Source organism: Procambarus clarkii, chromosome 18, assembly GCF_040958095.1.
Source record: "Procambarus clarkii isolate CNS0578487 chromosome 18, FALCON_Pclarkii_2.0, whole genome shotgun sequence".
NCBI classification, from domain to species: Eukaryota; Metazoa; Arthropoda; class Malacostraca; order Decapoda; family Cambaridae; genus Procambarus; species Procambarus clarkii.
This window is the reverse complement of record NC_091167.1, coordinates 27,898,269-27,922,121: the sequence shown is the minus strand read 5'-3', so window position 1 is coordinate 27,922,121 and position 23,853 is coordinate 27,898,269. Positions and strand designations below refer to the sequence as shown.

The 23,853-nt window shown below is 48.6% G+C and overlaps 2 protein-coding genes across 2 annotated transcripts; both read right to left on the bottom strand.

The window, feature by feature from the left end:
* Positions 1 to 5,270: 5,270 nt before the first annotated feature.
* LOC123754557 (uncharacterized) lies at positions 5,271 to 6,672 on the bottom strand. Its single transcript, XM_069326760.1, has 2 exons — positions 5,992 to 6,672; positions 5,271 to 5,561 (listed from the first exon to the last, which is right to left on the bottom strand). The coding sequence occupies exons 1-2, from the start codon at positions 6,670 to 6,672 to the stop codon at positions 5,271 to 5,273; spliced, it is 972 nt and encodes a 323-aa protein (XP_069182861.1).
* Positions 6,673 to 14,483: 7,811 nt separating this feature from the next.
* Positions 14,484 to 16,518, bottom strand: LOC138366038 (loricrin-like). Its single transcript, XM_069326759.1, has 3 exons — positions 16,417 to 16,518; positions 15,700 to 16,066; positions 14,484 to 15,583 (listed from the first exon to the last, which is right to left on the bottom strand). Exons 1-3 carry the CDS (start codon positions 16,516 to 16,518, stop codon positions 14,484 to 14,486), a joined length of 1,569 nt encoding a protein of 522 aa, XP_069182860.1.
* Between the last annotated feature and the right edge of the window lie 7,335 nt (positions 16,519 to 23,853).

The following is a 23,853-nucleotide window of genomic DNA, read 5'->3' as shown; positions in this document are numbered from 1 at the left end:
TTGTGACAGTAGAATCCTTCATGATTCCAAATATCCAGCTGAGAGGGTTTACCTGTCTCTTCTGCCACTGGGTCTAGACGGTAGAGCGACGGTCTCGCTTCATGCAGGTCGGCGTTCAATCCCCCCGACCGTCCAAGTGGTTGGGCACCATTCCTTTCCCCCCGTCCCATCCCTAAATCCTTATGCTGACTCCCTTTCAAGTACTATATAGTCGTGATGGCTTGGTGCTTTCCCCTAATTCCCCTAATTTCCCCCCCCCTTCCCTGCCATTTTCTATTGACTAATTGTGTGATAATATCCTGTAGACCTTATCTTGAGGTTATCTTGAGATGATTTCGGGGCTTTAGTGTCCCCGCTGCCCGGTCCTCGACCAGGCCTCCACCCCCAGGAAGCAGCCCGTGACAGCTGACTAACACCCAGGTACCTATTTTACTGCTAGGTAACAGGGGCATAGGGTGACAGAAACTCTGCCCATTGTTTCTCGCCGGCGCCCGGGATCGAACCCGGGACCACAGGATCACAAGTCCAGCGTGCTGTCCGCTCGGCCGACCGGCTCCCTTTCTCTACCCTTAAGAACAGCACTCCTTAATTTGATATTTCTGGAGAAGTTAGAATGACCAGTGAGAGGCGAGTGCCAGAACAAGGAGTTAATTGAGTTTTCTGGATGAGTGGTTCCTTTAAAATGTCATTTGTTTAAGAATTATTTCTTCAAGTATAGTTGTGAACAACACGGCCGGCAGGAGAGTGCGAAGAGTCTTGAATATTTCCTCTATTAAACAATGAAAGGTTACTATGGTCAGCATTTTGTAGGTCCCAGTCATACAAGCTTAGACAAGGCAGGCGATGAGTCACAATAACGTGGCTAAAGTATGTTGACCAGACCACACACTAGAAGGTGAAGGGACGACGACTTTTCGGTCCGTCCTGGACCATTCTCAAGTCGACTTGAGAATGGTCCAGGACGGACCGAAACGTCGTCGTCCCTTCACCTTCTAGTGTGTGGTCTGGTCAACATACTTTAGCCACGTTATTGTGACTCATCGCCTGCATATATCTTTCACGTATTTCTACCAGTCCCCCATCCCCCTGGGGTTCATGGTCAGTGCCACCAATATATCACCAACGTCACTGGAGATCTTGACCTTCAGTACTGCGTCTGAGACACTCATCTCTCCACGCTCTTAACTCTTTCAGCAAATTTGCTGAAATTCGCACACTCATGGCAAGCAAATTAGGACTAAAAAAACACCACCGATTTTGACAGCTTTTATTTTATTGACAATTTTTTTAAAGGACATTTCTCCATTTCACAGCAAATTTCCATACCTGATAAGACATATGCATTTATCTAATGATGACAGGATATTATTTTCTGGTAAGTAATTCACACACACACACACACACACACACACACACACACACACACACACACACACACACACACACACACACACACACACACACACACACACTCTCACACACACAAAGTAATGTGGTGGAGGCTGACGCCATACACAGCTTCAAGTGTAGATATGATAGAGCCCAATAGGCTCAGGAACCTGTACACCAGTTGATTGACGGTTGAGAGGCGGGACCAAAGAGCCAGAGCTCAACCCTCGCAAGCACAACTAGGTGAGTACAACTAGGTGAGTACAGTTCCAGCACTCCACGTTTAAGGTTACCAGAATATGTGTTTAAGGGACACTCATAACTCCCCCAATGTGTTGTTAAGCTTGCAGGTTCCTCAACCATTACAAGAGTGACGGTGTACAAGTGTCGCAGCTCTCAGCTCACTTTCATTCTCTTGTACATCAGCAGCGTTGTACAACGGTGAATATTTCTCTATGAAAACTGGCATATATTGCATTATGGAAATCTTCCATAATAACCTTCCTTACCTTTTTGTCTAGTCTATTTATTCTTCTAATTTCAAGCCCAAACCACCAGACTTGTTTCTTGATGGGTTATCACCAACCTTTCATTTGACACTATTATCCGCCCCTGCAAGGAATCACGGTCGACGCTCAGGAGCTTACAATGTACTGAGCTTCAAGTATGGCCGCTCAGTACACAGCCTCCAGCCTCTTCACACAGTTGACAATGCCAATAATTTAACCCTTCGCTCTTCCTTAGGAGGCCTGGTCGACGACCGGGCCGCGGGGACGCTAAGCCCCGGAAGCACCTCAAGGTAACCTCAAGGTAAGGTTCCCTCCCTCTCTCACCACAGCTGCAAATCTTTAAAAACAAAAACAAAACAAAACCACCTGACTGTCGTGCTGACCTCAGACTGATCACACACACCTGTGTATAAACCTGTTAGATGTAGACTGTACACTGTATAAACATCAGAGGTCCGCGGTTGTTCAACGTCCTCCCAGCAAGCATAAGAAATATTGCCGGAACAACCGTGGACATTTTCAAGAGGAAACTAGATTTATTCCTCCAAGGAGTGCCGGACCAACCGGGCTGTGGTGGGTATGTGGGCCTGCGGGCCTGCTCCAAGCAACAGCCTGGTGAACCAAACTCTCACAAGTCAAGCCTGGCCTCGGGCCGGGCTTGGGGAGTAGAAGAACTCCCAGAACCCCATCAACCAGGTATCAACCAGGTAACCAGACTAGATTTTATAAGCCAGGCTCTTGGGAGAAGACATAAGACATACCTGGGAAAGGTCGAAGAGGTTCTAACGATCGTTTGGGAGACTGGGGGGGAGTAGGGTGGGAGTGGGGGGGGGGGACGACTCCGCTAATTGGCACCAGGGTGACCAGCTGATGAACTCAGGACGAACCATCACTGGAAAATTTTATAAATGCTGATTCAGCTGGTTGTTGTCTTCGTCCGCTGTAGCTGGTTGGGGTTTCTTCTCTACATACAGTACTGTGGAGGGGCAGACAGCTGGTGAAATATTATCACTTACCTTGGCCGGACAGGTAGATATATCACCAGGTTTTTCCTCTCCTCTGATTGGCCTGACCGCTCCATACATCACTAGTTACTCTCCACGCGAGTGGGTTGCTAGGTATGTTGCTTTGTAAACGGTTGCATGGTTGCTGTATCCACCTTTGTCGCCTTGAAGATAGTTGGTGTATCCACCTTTGTCGCCTTGAAGATAGTTGGTGTATCCACCTTTGTCGCCTTGAAGATAGTTGGTGTATCCACCTTTGTCGCCTTGAAGATAGTTGGTGTATCCACCTATGTCGCCTTGAAGATAGTTGGTGTATCCACCTATGTCGCCTTGAAGATAGTTGGTGTATCCACCTTTGTCGCCTTGAAGATAGTTGGTGTATCCACCTTTGTCGCCTTGAAGATAGTTGGTGTATCCACCTTTGTCGCCTTGAAGATAGTTGGTGTATCCACCTTTGTCGCCTTCAAGATAGTTGCTATATCCACCTATGTAGCCGTCAAGATAGTTGCTATATCCATCTATGCCGCCTTGAAGATAGTTGCTATATCCATCTATGCCGCCTTGAAGATAGTTGCTATATCCATCTATGCCGCATTGAAGATAGTTGCTATATCCATCTATGTCGCCTTGAAGATAGTTGCTATATCCATCTATGCCGCCTTGAAGATAGTTGCTATATCCATCTATGCCGCATTGAAGATAGTTGCTATATCCATCTATGCCGCATTGAAGATAGTTGCTATATCCATCTATGCCGCATTGAAGATAGTTGCTATATCCACCTTTGTCGCCTTCAAGATAGTCGCTATACTTCCGTATGCCGCTTTCAGGAGAGACCATAGCTTCCCTCTTTATCAACGAGAGTGGTGGTCTGTCTGTCCATAGTTGGAGACCAGACACTTAGGTGACACCGCACCCAACATTTGCACGGGGAATGACCTGGGGTACGGGACGGACATAGGCTAGTCGGAATCAGCCCAAATGAAATACTTTAAGAAATATTTACATTCATAGACCCCCCCCCCTCATGCGATTTTCATGGAGTCAAGTGAGAAATATTTGGTGCGTTTCTCATAGAGTTTCTTTTTAGTCTTTCGTAATAATACATATTTTGAGAGACCCGTAGATTTGTTCCAGCTGCTTCATAATATAATTTGCTAGAGTATGATTGGAGGCACAAAGTGAGGGGACGGGGGAGGGGAAGGGAGAGATGGTGGTGAAGAGGGGGGAGGGGAACCTGGGTGCAACCTGGTACTCACATAAATGTATATATATACATGTAAATGGAAATTGTGTTTGAAGGTGGAGGGGAGATGGGGAAGAAAGGGAGGGGAGAAGAGGGGAAATGATGGTAGGGTAGAGGGGAAGGGGCAAGGTGGGTAGATGGGAGGCAAGTGGGGGGGGGGTGAGGTGGATAGGCCGGACATGGGGGGATGTGGGGGAGAAAGAAGAGGGGGGGGTGGAATATGGTGGGGGGGCGAGGATAGACTGTCCCGGCCAGCGCCGGGGAGCCCTTCTAGTTATGCATATATACGTTATCCAAGCATAAAGATTGAAATGACTTAAGGCATTATACCGGTAATCAAATACATTTATTATAGAGATACAAAATATTTCAATAAAGGCATTAGCCTATAGGGACGACCAGAGGTGACAAAGACCAGCAATGTCCCGCCTACAGTGGTACACCAGATATTGGGCAACCATTGTTCCAGTCCATGGAACAGTTCCAGGCTTGGGAAGCAAGTGTTCCAGTCCATGGAACAGTTCCCCTAGTTCCAGGCTTGGGAAGCAGTGTTCCAGTCCATGGAACAGTTCCAGTTCCAGGCTTGGGAAGCAGTGTTCCAGTCCTTGGAACAGTTCCAGGCTTGGGAAGCAGTGTTCCAGTCCATGGAACAGTTCCAGTTCCAGGCTTGGGAAGCAGTGTTTCAGTCCTTGGAACAGTTCCAGGCTTGGGAAGCAGTGTTCCAGTCCATGGAACGGTTCCAGTTACAGACTTGGGAACCAATGTTCGAGTCCTGGCCTACGTCGTCCACGCCACACTAATGACTTACGGAAAGTGCAGTAGTGATTCTTAATATCATGGAGGAGCGAGTTACTTCCCCACACGTGTATATATACACAGGTATACCCTGCTTCTCGCTGTATACTGTACACTGAGTTTACTTCAGTCCTGAACTACGTTCAGTACAAATGTGTTCTTACTTGTTGGTCAGTAAGCAATTGCGGTGGGCTTAATGACCCATCAGAAGTTGGTATAGGCCTTAAGCCCGTCACCAGCCTAAACTGTCCCTCTCGGATGTTATCCCATTTTCCAGGCGAAACGTATCTCTGTAAGGCAGCTGGATCTCCCCTTCAGATGTTACAATCATTTTCCAGGAGATGCGTAAGCGCTGGAAGACAGCTGGAGGTTGCCACCACCTCCGAAAGAGCCGCCATAGTTGCCATTTGTGTTGCCACCGCCGTCGATGCTGTTGCCGGAGAAGAACACGGTGTTGTCGAGCTTGCCGACGGCAGCGTTGAGGTCGTAGTACTGCCTGGCGGTGGAACAGTCGAAGTTGAACCACCAGTCACACACGAAGTACTGCTGGTTGAAGACTGTGCCGTTGGGGCAGAGGAACGAGTCCAGGCGGCCATCTGGCTGACAGATGTGGAACACCTGCAAGTGTACACACCTGCTGAGTAATTATTAAGAGGCAGGCGCCAAGATATTTAGTCTTAATTGTTGCCAGACGAGCCATTGTCAACGTCAGAGCTTGAGGAATATGCACAAATTATTTTAGCATTAAATGTTTCTCATGTCACAAAGTGCTAATTACAAGTGAGAGTGATGCTTGAAGTATTTGGCGAGCTATTAAAAGGTTATTATATATATGGCATTATGTTATTATGATAGCAACCATGACCCGATCGGGATTCGAATCTACAATTTGAGGGCCCATCCCACTGGCATACACAGTATTAGTACCACTCCACGAGCTTGCTGGGGATTCGAACCTGGTAAGAGTGTATTACGGGGGAGGCAGCTCACCTGGCATCCTGCGGCGGGGTCGGTGTCGGCGTAGTAGCCCAGGGAGAGAGTCGCAGACGAAGGCCGTCGACGGGACGGTAGACAGGAGCAGGTAGTCCCGTCCGGGAGTCCCAGGGATGGCATCCAGGTATCCGCTCGGGAACACCACCCCCAGGTTGTTGCGCTGCCCTACAGACGCACCACCACCTCCGGTGTAGCCGCCTCCGCCACTGCTGGTAAAGTCAGTGTTTCCCCTGCCACTGCCTCGCCCGCCACTGCCGGTGAAGCCGCTACCGCTACCGTAACTCCCACCACTAGTAGTAATGCCACTGCCTCCACTACCAGTGATGCTCCCACTGCCTCTACTACCACTGCTAACATAGTCTCCGCTGCCTGGGCCGCCTCCACCACTAGTGAAGACACCGCTGCCTCCACTATCGCTTCCAGTAACGAAGCTTCCACTGTTTGCTCCACCACTACCACTAACATACCCACCACTACCTACAACACCACTCTTAAATCCTCCAGTACCATCAACATTAATCAAGCCACTGCCACCTCCTCTACCACCACCACCACCATTGCCTCCCCCACCACCACTACTACCGCCCCCACCGGTAAATCCTCTTGCACCTCCACTACTAATGAAACCACCACTCTTCTTGCCACCACTGCTGACAAATCCTCCACTGCCCAACTTGTTGCCAAACCCTCCACCGGCGACGTATCCACCTGATCCTCTGCCACTGTTACTTGCCATCCCGGCCACCGGCTCTTCCACCCCCCGGATTAGTACTTCCCTCTCCCACCACCACCTCCGCTGCCACCACCACCTCCGCTGCCACCACCACCACTACTACCACCGCCACCACCACCACTAATGGTCGCCACGAACTGATAAGTCTCTTGACCCTCCAGGTTGTCCAAGCTCTCCGGATCTGCCAAAATTTCAGGGTCCTCCAAGTCTTCCGGCTTCTTGATATCTTGGGTGGCAGCGAGACCTGCCAACACTGCTGTGGGAGACAGGGAGGACGGGGCGAGGCAGCAACCGTCAGGAAGAGGGAAGATAGTATCAATTAATCCCAGTCGGCGTCAGTGTTGACTCAGACACACACACACATGCAGCTGTAAGTAACTATTTCATAACAACAGTTTGTGGGTTTATACAGATTAATGAGGCTTTTTGAGGGAAGTAAATGTTAGTGTGAAGCTCGAGGAAAGCCCAGACAAGCGAACACTATTCGGCGCGTCCAGAGCAGCAGCGGTGATCTACCGGATCAAGGGCAGGTTAGTCTACCTTCCTGCACCCCCTACCTCCACTGTCTACCTGTCTACTGTCAATCTACCTCCTCTGACCCGTTGGAGGCAGGACAACGGGTTCTGCCTCGACATGTTACGGTCTCTCTGACCGCCCCACACCCACCATCACCGTCCTCGGGTATTATGAAGCTGGGACCAGCAGCTTGGTGCGAACCCTTCACCAAGCTGGGACTAAATGGGCCAGCAGCTTGGGTCCAGCTCATCAGCAGCCCCAGACGATAATTACCTTGTCCTTTAGGTACCACTGCTGCTCTGATTTGTGTTGCCTGAGTGACGACCAGTCCTGAGTCATTCATGTGTCCGCCCCTTACCCAGCGCCCCTACCGCCCTCCGCCAGTCGTCGTGGGGGTCCCCACCACTTACCCAGCGCCCCTACCGCCCTCCGCCAGTCGTCGTGGGGTCCCCACCACTTACCCAGCGCCCCTACCGCCCTCCGCCAGTCGTCGTGGGGTCCCCACCACTTACCCAGCGCCCCTACCGCCCTCCGCCAGTCGTCGTGGGGGTCCCCACCACTTACCCAGCGCCCCTACCACCCTCCGCCAGTCGTCGTGGGGGTCCCCACCACTTACCCAGCGCCCCTACCACCCTCCGCCAGTCGTCGTGGGGGTCCCCACCACTTACCCAGCGCCCCTACCGCCCTCCGCCAGTCATCGTGGGGTCCCCACCACTTACCCAGCGCCCCCACCGCCCTCCGCCAGTCGTCGTGGGGTCCCCACCACTTATCTAGCACCACCACCGCAGTCAGCAATCCTCTCAACATCCTGTCAAGTTGTCCCGTTTCCGCTCCTATATTTCTCTGGCGCACATAAATCCCAGCGCGGCAGCTACTTATATCTTGCAAGACGGAGTTGCTTCTGCTTACTGGAAGAAGCGACTCAGCAGTATTTGTATGAAGGGAGGCCGCAGTTTCCACATGCCTCGCATTCTCATTATAAATCCACCACTTTCCATTCGTTTCCGTCGCAATAAGCTTAGTCAGCCCTCAAAGACGAGGAAAGTATTTTGCTTGATAGTGAAAGCCAACTTACGAACTCTGAATGTTTGCTGTTATGTACCACGGGGAAACTGGTTGTCACATAAGGTAGCTGGCATCTTCAGCCGGCGAGACGTCCGCCTGAGCATTCCTGGTGACTTGGATTGTCTGGGTGGGGTCCTGCCAAGAACACGACACATGGCACAAGAAGCTACTGGGCTGGAAACTGCACGCCAGCCCTAGCTCCTGCCGCCCACACCCACCGCCCACACCCACACTCCAGCCCTACCCCCCACCACCCACACCCACCACCCACACCCACCACTCTGCACACCTTCCGCTATAACTTCCGTGCCAGAAACGGCTCCTTCCTGAAGTGTGTCTTACTGGGAAGTGAGTGGGTTGAGGCGTCGCCTTGTTAGACGCTCTTCAACAACCAAGACGGTCGTTGCTTTGGCCTTCCTGTTGGTGTTCTCAGCCGGTCACCATGGCTTGGTCTTGGGGTTAAGGCTTATCATCCTCTGGTGGTGTTGGACGTAAGGCCTGTCAACTTGTGAAGGATTATTAAGGCCACCACAAGTGCTTGCAGACCAACCATCAAGAAGGCCTGAACATGTCCAATACTTCAGTAAGCTCTCAGGACATGAACATTGAAGTGTTTGATGATTGTGTGTAGCTAGACATTCAGTTACTATGAAATAACACCTAAGGTTTCTGAACCTAAGTTACTCCGGCATAAATGATTGTATTTCAAAAGATAAGTCATACCATGAATTGGTAAAATATTTTCTATAAGGAAACACTAAGTGATATTTTGTTGTGGGTGAAACTAGTTTGGCCTTCCCACCAGGGGCCGGCCGGCCGAGCGGACAGCACGCTGGACACGTGATCCTGGGTTCGATCCCGGGCGCCGGACAGAAACGATGGGCAGAGTTTCTTTCATCCTATTCCCCCTGTTACCTAGCAGTAAATAGGTACCTGGGAGTTAGTCAGCTGTCACGGGCTGCTTCCTGGGGGTGGAGGCCTGGTCGAGGACCGGGCCGCGGGGACACTAAAGCCCCGAAATCAACCCAAGATAACCTCCTTTGGGTATAAAAAATATTACCCAATTATAATAAGGAATACACAACCTACTTAAGGTCAACGCAAAACAAAAATGAAACTCGTCTGTTTTATTGTGTATAAGACGGCACTCCAATGTTTACAAGTTAATTTCTACCGTCAACTAACCACTTGGAGCGATCGGTCGAGCGACAGTCGCACTACTTGCTGGTCGGCGTTCGATACCCCGATGGTGCAAGTGGTTGGGCACCGCTCCATCCCTCCGTCCCATCCCAGGTTCATGTTCTCCTATCCCTTCCAAGTGGAGTAGAGGCACCAGACTCGTCTCGCCTGCGCGACTCGGGTCTCCCACGTGGACAACTGAGGCTTATGACATCATCTCATCTGGCTTCTTATACGAGGTTAAATGCTGCTAAATTCCTCACGCGGAATTTAGCGGTCGCGAATTTAACCTTCCGCAAAGTTACATCATAACACTTGAAAACATCATCATCATTATAGCAACTATCACACAGTAATTTAACATTGATCATAGAGGCTCGCCGCTCCGGGGTGGTCTCCAGACCTCCTGACCAGAACTGAAACACATAAAGAGAGAAATGGCCACTCGGATCTATAGTATTAGAACCGGAAACGAGGGACTTCCCGTTAATTGAAAAAGTCGCCGTGGAGTGTAGCTCGAAGATATCTCGAAATTGCCAAGAATTCGACGGCCGCCGCCGCCGCTGCTGCCGCAGGAGCAGCAGCAGCGGCAGCAGCAGCGGCGGCGGCGGCGGCGGAGGCGGCGGCGGCGGCGGCGGAGGCGGCGGCGGCGGCGGCGGCGGCGGCTACGTGGTTGGTGGCGGCAAGTCCGGCGTCTCCCGCCGCCTGCCTCCCACTCTCGTTTTCTTCACGAGACATAGGTTATAATTTATTCATTTATTATGAAGCAGTGCTTTTGGATTTATTTGCAGTTATAATTAAATTGATTTAAGGAAGCATAACTCAGCCTCGGACTGTACGCTTGAAGAATTGAAATAAAAACGTAAATATATGATTTGGGTAGTTTTATATCGTGTAGGTAAAGCATTCAACCCGTCCTCTCAAAATAACGTCGCTTGTCGCCCGTATGAGCGCTATGGCCAAAAATGGACGTAATTTGAAATGAAATCGGTTCACGATACTGTTCCGTTGGAGTGCTCCGGCTTCACTCGGTTAGGTTAGAAGAGGAAATTAACTTCATTTAACGGTTTTCATGACGTTTTGAAACCTTAAGAAAACTTCCTGCCCTCCTAACCTACCAGAGGACCCTTAATTTGCTGTTTTGGAAGAAGAAAAAAATCCAAAATTGATTTTCAATTATTTTTCATTTCAAATTACGTCCATTTTTGGCCATACGGTCAAACGGCCAAATTGAGACGTAATTTATAAGAGGACAGGCAACTGGGTTGACATCCCACTGTGTTGAAAGCATTACTTGACCGCAGAGGAAGATGAGTCAAGTTGGCGACCTGGGGCCAGATTCACGAAGCAGTTACGCAAGCATTTACGAACGTGTACATCTTTTCTCAATCTTTGGCGGCTTTGTTTGCAATTATTAAACAGTTAATGAGCTCCGAAGCACCAGGAGGCTGTTTATAACAATAACAACAGTTGATTGGCAAGTTTTCATGCTTGTAAACTGTTAATAAATGTAACCAAAGCCGTCAAAGATTGAGGAAAGATGTACACGTTCGTAAGGGCTTGCGTAAGTGCTTTCGTGAATCTGGCCCCTTGTGAATAACCTCACGGACGGCCACCTCGACCAGGGTACACCTTGAGGTTCCATGACCACGGACACCCCCCCCCCCCCAGCCAGGGTACTAAGGGGAGTGGTCCAGTTACCTCACTGCCGGGTGAGAGGATGTGGTTCAGTACCAACCTTGCTAGTTCAACTGAGGTGCTCCCCAGAGGTGAACAGTGGCACCTGGGGAGTGGAGTAGGGGGCCCTATCAGAGAGGAGGCACTAGAGTGGAGATTGCTGTGGCACTCCAGGCTGGACACCGTCGAGCGCTCTACAAGGACGTCGACTGATCTTAAGACACTGTACGCCGGAGAGGAAATTGACGACTCTGTCGGAATACCTAATTGGGGGCCCAAGATCCGTCATATCCTCTAAATAGCTGGTAAGACTCGTAAATCAAGGGAGAGGCTCCTTCACACCATACTCGCTACACACGGGGCCTGGTAGCCTGGTGGATAGCGCGCAGGGCTCGTAATTCTGTGGCGCGGGTTCGATTCCCGCACCAGGTAGAAACAAATGGGCAAAGTTTCTTTCACCCTGAGTGCCCCTGTTACCTAGCAGTAAATAGGTATCTGGGAGTTAGTCAGCTGTCATGGGCTGCTTCTTGAGGTGTGTGTGTGGTGTGGGAAAAAAAAGTAGTTAGTAAACAGTTGATTGACATTTGAGAGGCGGGTCGAAAGAGCAGAGCTCAACCCCCGCAAAACACAACTAGGTGAATACAGGGACGAAATAAATACACTATTAGGAATTAGTTTTATTTAGCAAAGAGTTTGCTGGTACAGGAGGCGGAAAGGGAGTTTGCACACGAGTCTTGGCACCTAAAAACTACTTAACAAATGAACATATTATTTTGGACGATATACTAATTAATGATGAACACACCACAAGGCAGAAGATGGAGACACGACGACGTTTCGGTCCCTCCTGAACCGTTATCAGTGGTCCAAGATGGACCGAAACGTCGTCGTCTCCTCGTCTTCTGATGCGTGGGTTGGTCATTATATCTTCAGCCCCGTTATTGTGACTCATCGTCTACATATGCTAATTACATCACGACTAAACATAAGTAAACTATAATTGTACTGTATAACCACTTGTATACCCATATATATATATATATATATATATATATATATATATATATATATATATATATATATATATATATATATAATATATATATATATATATATATATATATATATATATATATATATATATATAACCGAATCTACAATATTACAGTGATAACCTGCTAGTACAGTAATGTATCATTATCACAATATACTTTCTAATACAGTGATATATCGTTATCTGTTAGTGACATCTGGTTATCACAGTGATATATATATCGTTACATATTGGTGATATCTCATTATCTATTACAGTGATATATCGTTATCTAATACGTCTTTATCACAGTGATATATTATGATCACAAAATAGTGTTATCTATGACAATGATATATCGTTTTTTCTAATATATCATTATCTATTATAGTGGTATATCGTTATCTATTGAAATGATATATTTTTCAATTATAATGTGATTCAGTTCTTTATTATTTTGTTCTATTCTACTTCTGTAAGATAGGGCAATGTGTATGTGTGTGTTTATGTGAGTGATTGTGTGTGTGTGTGTGTGTGTGTGTGTGTATGTGTGTGTGTGTGTGTGTATTCCTTGCTTTCAGAAATTCTCGTTTATATAAAGTACTTCAAGAGCTTCAGCATATTTCACCAAGAGCTTCAGAAGCAGCTCACATAGCTGTACATTGTCTGAAGAACTGACAAGATCAAGAGAAGGTGGAGGTGGCGTACACACTGTGGCGTTGGAGTGGAGGTGTAGTGGTGTCTCACGACTGCCAGAGGTATTGTGGAGGAGGAGGGTATATGTCTCCTTGACTGCACGCTCCGACGCTTGTCGTGTCGGAGCGTGGGTGGAGCTGTCGCCTCCTGTAGCATCCACCCAGGTTACTGTTACCTGGACGGTGTTCCGTATAGAGTGGGTGGAGGTCGGGAAGCCACCACCACCACTGCTGCCTCCACTGCCACCACCTCCATAGCCGCTGCCTCCACCACTGCCACCGCCTCCACCACCGCCTCCACCGCCGCCTCCATAGCCGCTGCCGCCTCCACCACTGCCTCCACCGCCACCACCGCCTCCATAGCTGCCACCACCACCGCCTCCCCCTCCACCACCACCTCCACTGTTGGGCACTTTCCCGATTTCGTTATTAAGTGTGTAGAACTGGTCGGCAGTTTTGCAGTTGAAGTTGAACCACCAATCACAGACGAAGAACTGCTGGTTGAAAATGGTGCCATTGGGGCAGAGGAACGAGTTCTTCCGCCCACCTCTCTGGCAGATGTGGAAGACCTGAAAATAAGGCGGTGATTACCTTCCGAACACGTTGAAACTTCACTGATCATTGTTTCCTGTACCAGAGTGGTACAAGAGGCTGGCTGCGTTCTAGGCGATAAGACCACAAGTGCAGACTTGAAGCAATTATACAAAGGAAAAACTTCCTATCATCATATATGATACTGAAGCTCTGAGCTTGTTGCGCTCAGCTTTTAACGTGAAAGAAATAATGAATAGTGAGATTAATCTTGTTGGAATGCTTGCCAAAAACTCCCGTGCATGGGTCACAGACTTACTTGTCATAACTGGCTGTCAAGATTGATACGAACCACTCAGGCAGACTTTAGGGGGGGGCGTCTCAAGGTCACCTGCAGTCAGATATCAGGTCAAGAGGTCATCGCACTCAGCCAGTGGAGTCAATATCAGGTCAGTTGAGTGCTTGTGGAGGGTCATAGAGGTCATAAAGCAATGATTTATGCATTTGGGGACAGTTCTGTACGGGTCGAGGCGCCACCTCAAGATTGTCACTGTCACACATCACTGACATCTCACTGAATCTCTTGACAATCTCAACACATCACATAAACCTCATACCACGCGAAATCAATGCTTCTATACCTGACAGCTGACCCCATAGCTGACATTTGTCCCCCAAAGCTGACAGTTGTCCCCTTACCTCAGTGATGAGGACATACCTAAGAGCAGTCCACATACCTTTCCAGCTCCTGAGCTCTCTCCCATACCTGGTAGCTTCCCTCACATATGACACTTCCTCGTCATACTTGACACACACATCCCCGAATTGTTGACATTTCGCTCATACATAAACTCCTATCCTATACATGACACCTCCCTCTACCCCCCCCCCCCCTCCATTCCTGACACGTTTCCTCTTTCCAGACACGTGCCCCTATTCCAGACACCTGCCCCTATTCCAGACTCCTGCCCCTATTCCAGACACTTGTCCCTGTGTTTGTTGAATTGATCACTACTTGCTCTATAACCCTTCATAACTTGAGCTGGCATGCGGAAAGTGCGACACCCCGGTGGCGCCCATCGCCGTGTGGCGGGAGCCGCCGCTGACTCGCGCCAATTTTACCCCGTGACGAAAATGGCGGGAAACGGACTCACCTGACAGCCGGCCTGGGGGGAGGTGTCGGCGTAGTAACCCGGCACCTGACCTGCGCAGGAGAAGCCGGTGTTTGGCACTGAAGGCAGCACGGGGTAGTCCTTGCCTGGAACTCCACCTCCAGCGATGGCGCCGGCTAGGCCTCCCATATTGCCTCCGCCGCCACTGCCGCCGCCGCCTCCACTGCCGCCGCCGCTGCCTCCTCCACCGCCGCCGCTGCCTCCTCCACCGCCTCCGCCGCCTCCTCCGCCGCTGCCACCTCCAGGAGTGATGCTATACCCAGTCCTAGCGGAAACGCTTAGGTCTTCGGTGTCTCCGAGTTTTGACCTTCCTCGTCGACGGTCGCTGGAGTCTTCAGCGACACTGCCCAGCGCCGCCACGTCGGGGGTGCTGGTGCTGAGGGAGGCACGGCTGCTGCCGCCTCCAAACCCTCTGCTGCCACTAGTGCTACCAAAACCACCAAAGTTCCCTCCAAATCCTCTTCCTCCACTGCTGGATTCAAAGTCGTCTTCACTTCTACTTCCAAATGTACTTCTTCCACTGCTGCTGCTGCTTCCAAAGCCACTTCCACTGCTGCTGCTTCCAAAGGCACTTCCAGTGCTGCTTCCAAAGGCACTTCCACTACTGCTGCTCCCAAAGCCACTTCCACTGCTGCTCCCAAAGCCACTTCCACTGCTGCTCCCAAAGCCACTTCCACTGCTGCTTCCAAAGCCATTTCCACTGCTGCTTCCAAAGCCACTTCCACTGCTGCTTCCAAAGCCACTTCCACTGCTGCTGCTTCCAAAGCCACTTCCACTGCTGCTGCTCCCAAAGCCACTTCCACTGCTGCTGCTCCCAAAGCCACTTCCACTGCTGCTGCTCCCAAAGCCACTTCCACTGCTGCTGCTCCCAAAGCCACTTCCACTGCTGCTCCCAAAGCCACTTCCACTGCTGCTCCCAAAGCCACTTCCACTGCTGCTCCCAAAGCCACTTCCACTACTGCTGCTCCCAAAACCACTTCCACTGCTGCTTCGAAAGCCACTTTCATTGCTGCTACTCCCAAAGCCTCTTCCACTTGCTGCTGGTACTTCCAAAGCCACTTCCACTGTTGCTGCCACTGCCAAAAGCGCCCTCCCCACCAATACCCCTACCACCACCACCACCACCACCACCACCACCACCACCACCACCACCACCACCTACCTCCAAATCCCCCAGTAATGGCGTTAATGCTTCGTGTTCTGATGGTGCTTCTGAATCTCCTTCCACCTACACCCTGGCTTCCTCCACCAGCACCGTCACCACCACCACCACTGTCGCCACTGCCACCATTGGCGCCAATCTCCACCTTCCCGATGCCCAAAAACTCATCACTGTCAATCTCGTCTGCGCCGTCCCTGCCTCGCTCCTCACTGCTCTCAGCGCCACCGCCGACAACGCTGCTACTTCGAAGAGTAACGGGGACCGCGCCGGGTATCCGGTTAAAGTGGTTGAATCTGGAGAAGGACTTGAGGAACTGGTTGAAGGCGTGGACCCGAGGGATTGGGGCGAACTGCAGCACACACCAGCACTGGAAAATGAATGAAGGGAGAATATATTAGACTTGGATATTGGTTGGTTAGTTGGAGGACGTGTGGAAGACTATTCCTTAATGGACACGCCTTAATGGGGAAGCCTAGTCTGATACAAGAAAGATGGAGCAAATGAGTACAGTTCAAAGTTGTAAATAAAAATAATAATAATTTGGCATGTTTTGGCCGTAGGTGATCAAGGAAGGTAGTCTCATGCCTCACCATTAGTCAAATTCTTAAAAGTAAAAATGTCCAGTCTGTATAAAGTATACAATATTTAATGAAAAAACAATGTAACGGAAAATAGTTGTCGCTCTACTACACTGCCCAGTAACTCGAGGACTCTTACGGTATCGACACCGTTGCTGGAGTGTGGAGTGGCGATTTCGGCGCCATCTATGGACCTGCACTCCAACTCCCATGGTATTAGGTGAGACGCAGACAACGCCATCTGTTGGTGGTGGTGTGGCGGTGGTGAAAGGCTCCTGTTTTATACCTCAGTTAGAAGGTGAGGTCGATGATGATGATCTCTGATGGGTAGTGTAACGATATCAACGCCATTTAGTTTGTGAAAGCAATTACAATTTCAATTCCCCGGTGGAAGGGTGTTATCCTAAGGTCACCCAGTATACTGTCTGTCTAGCTAATGACGTTTATGTTCACAGAGGTGACGTGAGGAGGCGATTGCACTGAGGAGTGCAGTTTACCTTGGGCAGTCCAGAACTCCTGACTTGGTCCTGTGAGCGGACAAAGTGGCCGCCGTCGGTAGTAGCAGTGTGTTAGCTGCTGGAGTTATGTAGTGTTGTATGGACCGACATACCCGGGAATTGGCCAAGAAGAATTACGAGACGATAGTAGTGTGTCTGTTGAGAAGTTCTACTAGTGTGTTGCTAGACTTCTGCCAGGGTGTTAGCTATCCCCTGTATGTGATTATTTAAGAACCCTGTCAGTTTGTGGCTGAAGCCTTCTGCCTAGTGTTTCTGGAGAGCAGATGTGGGGTACCGGGACATCGTGACGATACGATGTGTGGACTGGCCCATGTCGAAGGTAAACTCGCCAGTGATTGCCATTGAACGTAGACGACGTATTGTGAAGACAGTGGACTCACCGGGGCTTGATGAACACTGAAAACCTATTGAGTGTTCCTGAGTGAAAGACACAATGTAAGTATGTGTAGTTATACTTGGAGATATAATATATATTGGTGAAGATGTAATTGCATATTGTTTATCCCCCCTTTATTCCTTGTACTGTTACTTACTTACCACCAATTCTTGAAAAAACTTGCCACCATAGACTTTGGGTAGGATCAAGAAGACGGGTTATAAGACACGTTAACAGAAAGAACCCCGGCTACTGGCCCAAGCTGCTCGTAACAGACTCCCAGTGTAATACACAAGTGTGGTCACTCAACCCGTTCTCGCAAATTCGTAAAGTCAATATTGACTTATTAAATTTGCGAGAACGGGTTGGGTCACTGTCTAGTCTGTTAAACGAAATTTTTTTTGCAAAATATTGCACTGAAAACTGTAATAAAAGATATTTAATAATAATTACCACTGTTCAAATTCGATGACGATTACTTATTTTGCGCTACTCAAATGTTTTACATTTGAAGACATTACAATGATCCGTTCTCGGGATAATACTCGAAAATCTACTGGACAAAAAAGAGGGGAAAGCCAATGTAATTGTTGGCCTGTTGGGTGACCGTTTTACTTTGACAGTTGGTTGACAGGAGACTTGACATCTGTCATTATGACAGTGTTCACTGTCATTGTTTTATATAAAGAATACGAACTATAACACCAACACAAGCACACCACCACAACTCTACCACACCACCACCACCACAACTCTACCACACCACCACCACCACAACTCTACCACACCACCACCACCACAACTCTACCACACCACCACCACCACCACAACTCTACCACACCACCACCACCACCACAACTCTACCACACCACCACCACCACAACTCTACCACACCACCACCACCACAACTCTACCACACCACCACCACCACAACTCTACCACACCACCACCACCACAACTCTACCACACCACCACCACCACAACTCTACCACACCACCACCACCACAACTCTACCACACCACCACCACCACCACAACTCTACCACACCACCACCACCACCACAACTCTACCACACCACCACCACCACAACTCTACCACACCACCACCACAACTCTACCACACCACCACCACCACAACTCTACCACACCACCACCACCACAACTCTACCACACCACCACCACCACAACTCTACCACACCACCACCACAACTCTACCACACCACCACCACCACAACCACAACTCTACCACACCACCACCACCACAACTCTACCACACCACCACCACCACAACTCTACCACACCACCACCACCACAACTCTACCACACCACCACAACTCTACCACACCACCACCACCACAACTCTACCACACCACCACAACTCTACCACACCACCACCACCACAACTCTACCACATATGGACGAAGAGAGAACAATAACACACGACAATATGATTGTAGAGATGACCCCTCGGGGAGGGGGGGGGGGACGACCCTTCACTGGTTTATGTAACGCTGTTAGTGAGTGGTGGCGGTGCGGGAGCTGTTGAGTCATTAGCCAATTAAGTGTTTAATTGACGTCATTGACGTGTGACCGTAATGTGACGCCGAGTACGCCTAGTTATCATTAGAAAGTTCAGCCCTCTCCCTCATTCAACACTCTGGTAATTTATGCGCCCGGTAATTGGGAGGTTAGGTGCAATATTTAAAATCAGACGAGCGCTGTTCTCTGGCCGACGGGAGTGTTAGGAAATACTTTCTAATTGCGCGTACTTTCGTGTGCGTGCAGACAGGGGAGGTCCCGTCCACCCCCTGGCTGGGGTGACGACGCGGCGCGTACACGCACACACCCCCCCCCCCCGTCCCGTCCCTACAACACAAATGAAAGTGAAACGATAGGCTGACGATATTACGAGCTCACCATAGCCCGTGCTACATGGACATTTCGTTCTGAGCAGCTTAATCTAAAACAACAACAACAACAGCTGACGATAGACACGTTAATCAACAATAGATCTGTCCTCAGGCAAGGCTCGTCCAAGCTGCTGCCAACCCCCAAACAACCATTCGCCTATTTTAACCTACGATTTATTCAAGATGGTTATTTTCTGAATGATAAATTGATACATATTGTAAATTTGTGCATGCCAGGTTAGGTTAGGTTAGGTTAGGTTAGGTTAGGTTAGGTTAGGTTAGGTGTTTAGGTTTCGTTGGCATTTGTATTTGTAGTACGTGGGTGAACCAGTTTAGGGAGGTGGGATTCGAACACAGGCCGAGAGCAGCAACTCGTCCTCAGTCTGTGTTCATTCCATCCAGTGGCCGACCCCCAAAGCCGCATTTAATAACTTTAACATGTCGTTCATTCAAAACAGGAATTTTCTCACCTGACCAGGAACAAAGTGTGACGTCTCACGTTGAGAATAACACGTATAAAACAACATTTTATCTCTGATTTGATTGCGGTTTACGATAAATTAGGTTAGGTTAGATTAGGATAAAGTAGGTTAGGTTAGATTAAGATAAAGTAGGTTAGGTTAGATTAGGATAAAGTAGGTTAGGTTAGAATAGATTAGATAAAGTCAGGTTAGACTAGGTTAGGTTAGATTAGGATAAAGTAGGTTAGGTTAGAATAGATTAGATAAAGTCAGGTTAGACTAGGTTAGGTTAGAATTGGTTAGATTAGGTTAGGTTGGCCCTCGTGTGTGAGGAGAGGGGGTGATACTCTAGTAGTCGTGTGTGAAAGAAGAAGGGGGGGGGGGGTGTGGCCACAGTTGGGGTCCCGACAACAACACTACCATAACCTTGCCTAAACAGTTCGGTTAACACTTGAGATTTCAGCTTATAATTCGGTTCTATTTAGTTTCCCCTGATTACATCTATATACCATCCGGCTTGCTATGGAAAACCCCAACTGGTTCACCCTTATTCAGCCGGTCGTTCAACGATCGTTCCCTCCTCGGTCCACGATCGTGATTGGTGCAGTCTTACGAAGGACAGGGAACTATCAGGGGAAAGCGGCAAATTATGTGGGATGGGACGAGTAGGGAAGGAATAGGTGGTCCCCAACCACTTGGACGGTCGGGGATTGAAAGCCGGCCTGCATGAAGCGAGACCGTCGCTCTACCGTCCAGCCCAAGTGGTTGGTACAATCTTACGAGAAAAGTCTCGGTTGGGTACCAGTTAGGTGCCTCCGAGATCCTTATTGTGAGCATCCACGGCCTAGTTGCTTAGTCAGCAGTCTCGTACTTTAGAAGCCGAGATCATGTCTCCCGTGATCCGAGTGAATCATACTATTATAAGATTTGGGATTTGTAATGTAGTATTTTTTTAATAGGTAAGGTTTGATTATTAGCTGCAAGATATCGGTAATGATGTGCATTAGATAATGAGATAATCCCCAGGAGCCGTGATGAGGGTTCGAACCTGCGTCACTGGGTGTTCCCAGAGACACGCGCTAGAAATCCCAATAATGTGATATCTCTGTGAATATAACCTTTGTTCTGGATACTTGTGTCTTCATGGGTATTGACACCCATGTTTACACAGCCACAGAGTCGGCTCTCCTCGGAGCGTTGACATCACAGGTCCGGTCTCCTGAAGACGATTAGTGTTTCACTAAGTCCACAAAAATGGACTGTTACGTCCGGCAGTGTTGAAGCTCTGTGCTATTGTGTAGAGGACACGCAAGAGAAGCCAAAGCCCAACATTCCTCAGTATTGCATATATATATGTGCACTATATTAGGCCTGAGACACCAGCCTAATATAGTGCCTATATTAGGCCTGAGACACCAGCCTAATATAGTGCCTGTATTAGTGCCTCCCCTAGGCCTATGTATATTAGGCCTAGGGGAGTTTGGACAAGTTAAGATAGTCTTTAAATGTATTTCCAATATTTTAGCATGATAATTGTGCTAATTCAACAGTAAAAAAAACATGAACATTTTTGGGCCCAACGGTCCATTTTAGGAGGGGGCGGTGCTGCTCCCGTGAAGGAGAAGGCTGTGCTAGGAACACTATTACTAGGAAAGTTTAACTCGTGTCTGGCTATACTGATCTTCCTTGCTCTTAAAAAGCTTTCCAACTTGCATGTCCACCAGGAGGTTGACACACGTTACGGTCAGGGACAAACTGTTAGACTGGACCCATGATTACTACAGTCACAGGTAGGCCGGTGTACAAGGCCTAGTGTCGGACTACCGGTTACCTAAACGGGACTCCACAAGGAGGCTTCCTGAGCCTTAGTCTTTTTTTAACATCCTTATGGAAAACCGCCGTTACTGTGACATTTGCTAAAGGGGTTAAATTGCTTCGCTATGCTGATGATACAGCGTGATTTGTGACAGGTCCTTCACTGTTGAATAAAGCACAGAGAGAGCCCCCTAGATGAAGTAACATCTGAAGGCAGCATTTTGGGGTTAAAAATATCTTCAGAAAACTCGAAGACAATGATCCAGCAGGTGGCGACACTAGCGCCAGACACAGTGAAGACACTAACCTACACTACACAGTATCAATATCTGGCAACACGGACAGATGCTAAAATAACATGCAACAATTCACTATCTGAAGGAAAAAGTGGATTCTAGCCCCTGGAAACACAAACCGAAACTGTCTCTATTTTCCGCTTGTTACAACTGGTAATAAAGTTGTAACATCTTGGCTTAACGTGTTTATGACGTATTAGAACGTTGTTACAACTTGTTATATTGGTTGTTATAACTGGTTAGGTGGTGTTAAAACTTGTTTTGAATGTTGTACCAACGTCGTAGTTTCGGTGCGTGTATGGCGGGATTCCCCCTTGAATAACGCGAGCAGTCACGGGGCCCCGTCTAGGAGCGAGAGACAGTGTATTGATAATAGGTCACACACACACCGTTCATTGCCTAGTTGATCATACAGCGCCTGCCGTTAACGGGCTCACCATAGCCCGTGCTACTTGGCACATTGATTCAGGTAGCGAATCTTTAACAACAACAACAAGAGCCTGCCGCTAATCACCCTGGAAACACAAACCGTAACTGTCTCTATTTACCGCTTGTTACAACTTGTAATAAAGTTGTTACTTCTTGGCTTAAAGTGTTTATGACGTATTAGAACGTTGTTACAACTTGCTATATTGGTTGTTATAACTGGTTAGGAGGTGTTAAAACTTGTTCGAACGTTGTACCAACGTCGTAGTTTCAGTGTGTGTTTGGCGGGCACCGAGCAAGACGTTAACTAGACCGGCGGTGAGGAACCTTTTCCTCGTACAAACACTACGAGGAAAGTAGTTTTACTTAACGATGTCAAATATAGAAAACACTGTGTTAGACATAGCGAGTGGCCATAAAACCGTGCTGTGTACATTTAGAGGTCACAAACAACCTTATAGATCAAGTTTACTTTGCATTGCTTTCCGAAGGCCGCAGGGTGTGGCATAGAGCCACTAGATATGCACACATACCGAGGAACAGAGCCGCTTGCGGCCGAGGAGTCACCATGATGCCTGCGGGAGGTACTCCACAATAACACACTAAGCGCTGAACGCCGCGTGCGGAAGGTCGTGGAGGGGGTAAGAGTTCGTCTATGGCACTGTCGCTGCGAGCACTTCCCCCGCCTGTCTCTGACGAGTTAATGACACTTTCCCGCGCTTTATATAACTTACTTGTGTGTGTGTGAGTGAGTGTGAGGGGGCGGGGGGCGGCGGGTGCCAGGCTCCCAAATTATCATCATTTAATTTTCGACAGAAAAATGGTTATTTTCTGCTTCTTCCTTTAACGAAATGAACTTGGAAAAAATGTGTGTTGTGTCCTGTGTGTGAGAGATGTGTTGTTAGTGTCTCGTTCGTTACCCAGAAGCAAACGTTTCTTGACGCGGTGAATGCACGGGTTGGTAACGTTCTAATTGGAAGCAACGTTCTGGTAAATCAGTTAATGGGCATATGCAGGGAGCGTTGATGGTGTTGCCAGATATTGCCGTTATTATCCCAGGTACCTTCACTATGGCAACGCTCGAACTGTAGCAAAACAAACTATTTCGAACGAATGTTAGGAAAGGTGGACGGATGTGTTGTGTGTGTGTTGTAGACTCAAAGTTGAGTGTTGAGTGGTCCCCTGTGTACTCACCTAGTTGTGCTTGCGGGGGTTGAGCTCTGGCTCTTTGGTCCCGCCTCTCAACCGTCAATCAACAGGTGTACAGATTCCTGAGGCTATTGGGCTCTATCATATCTACACTTGAAACTGTGTATGGAGTCAGCCTCCACCACATCACTTCCTAATGCATTCCATTTGTCAACCACTCTGACACTAAAAAAGTTCTTTCTAATATCTCTGTGGCTCATTTGGGCATGTGTGTGTGTGTGTGTGTGTGTGTGTGTGTGTGTGTGTCACAGGTGGCTAAAACTAGGTTGTGGGTTCCCCCCACAACCTAGTCAACGTTTCGAACCTACATGGTTCATTCTCAAGTGATGTTACAGTACAAGTCATTATATTAATACTAATAGTGGGTCAGGTGAATACAAATGTATCGAACAATGGGGTCAGGTGTAAACAATAGGAATACATTGGGTATACATAAAGGGAAAGAGTAAGGCATAAAGGAGAAAAAGAGTAGAATAAGGCTAAATAAGGTACAAAACACATACACAGATTACTCAGGTGTAGTGGGCGCTGTTTGTCGAGCAGTGTCTTCTATGTTGTGCAGTTTT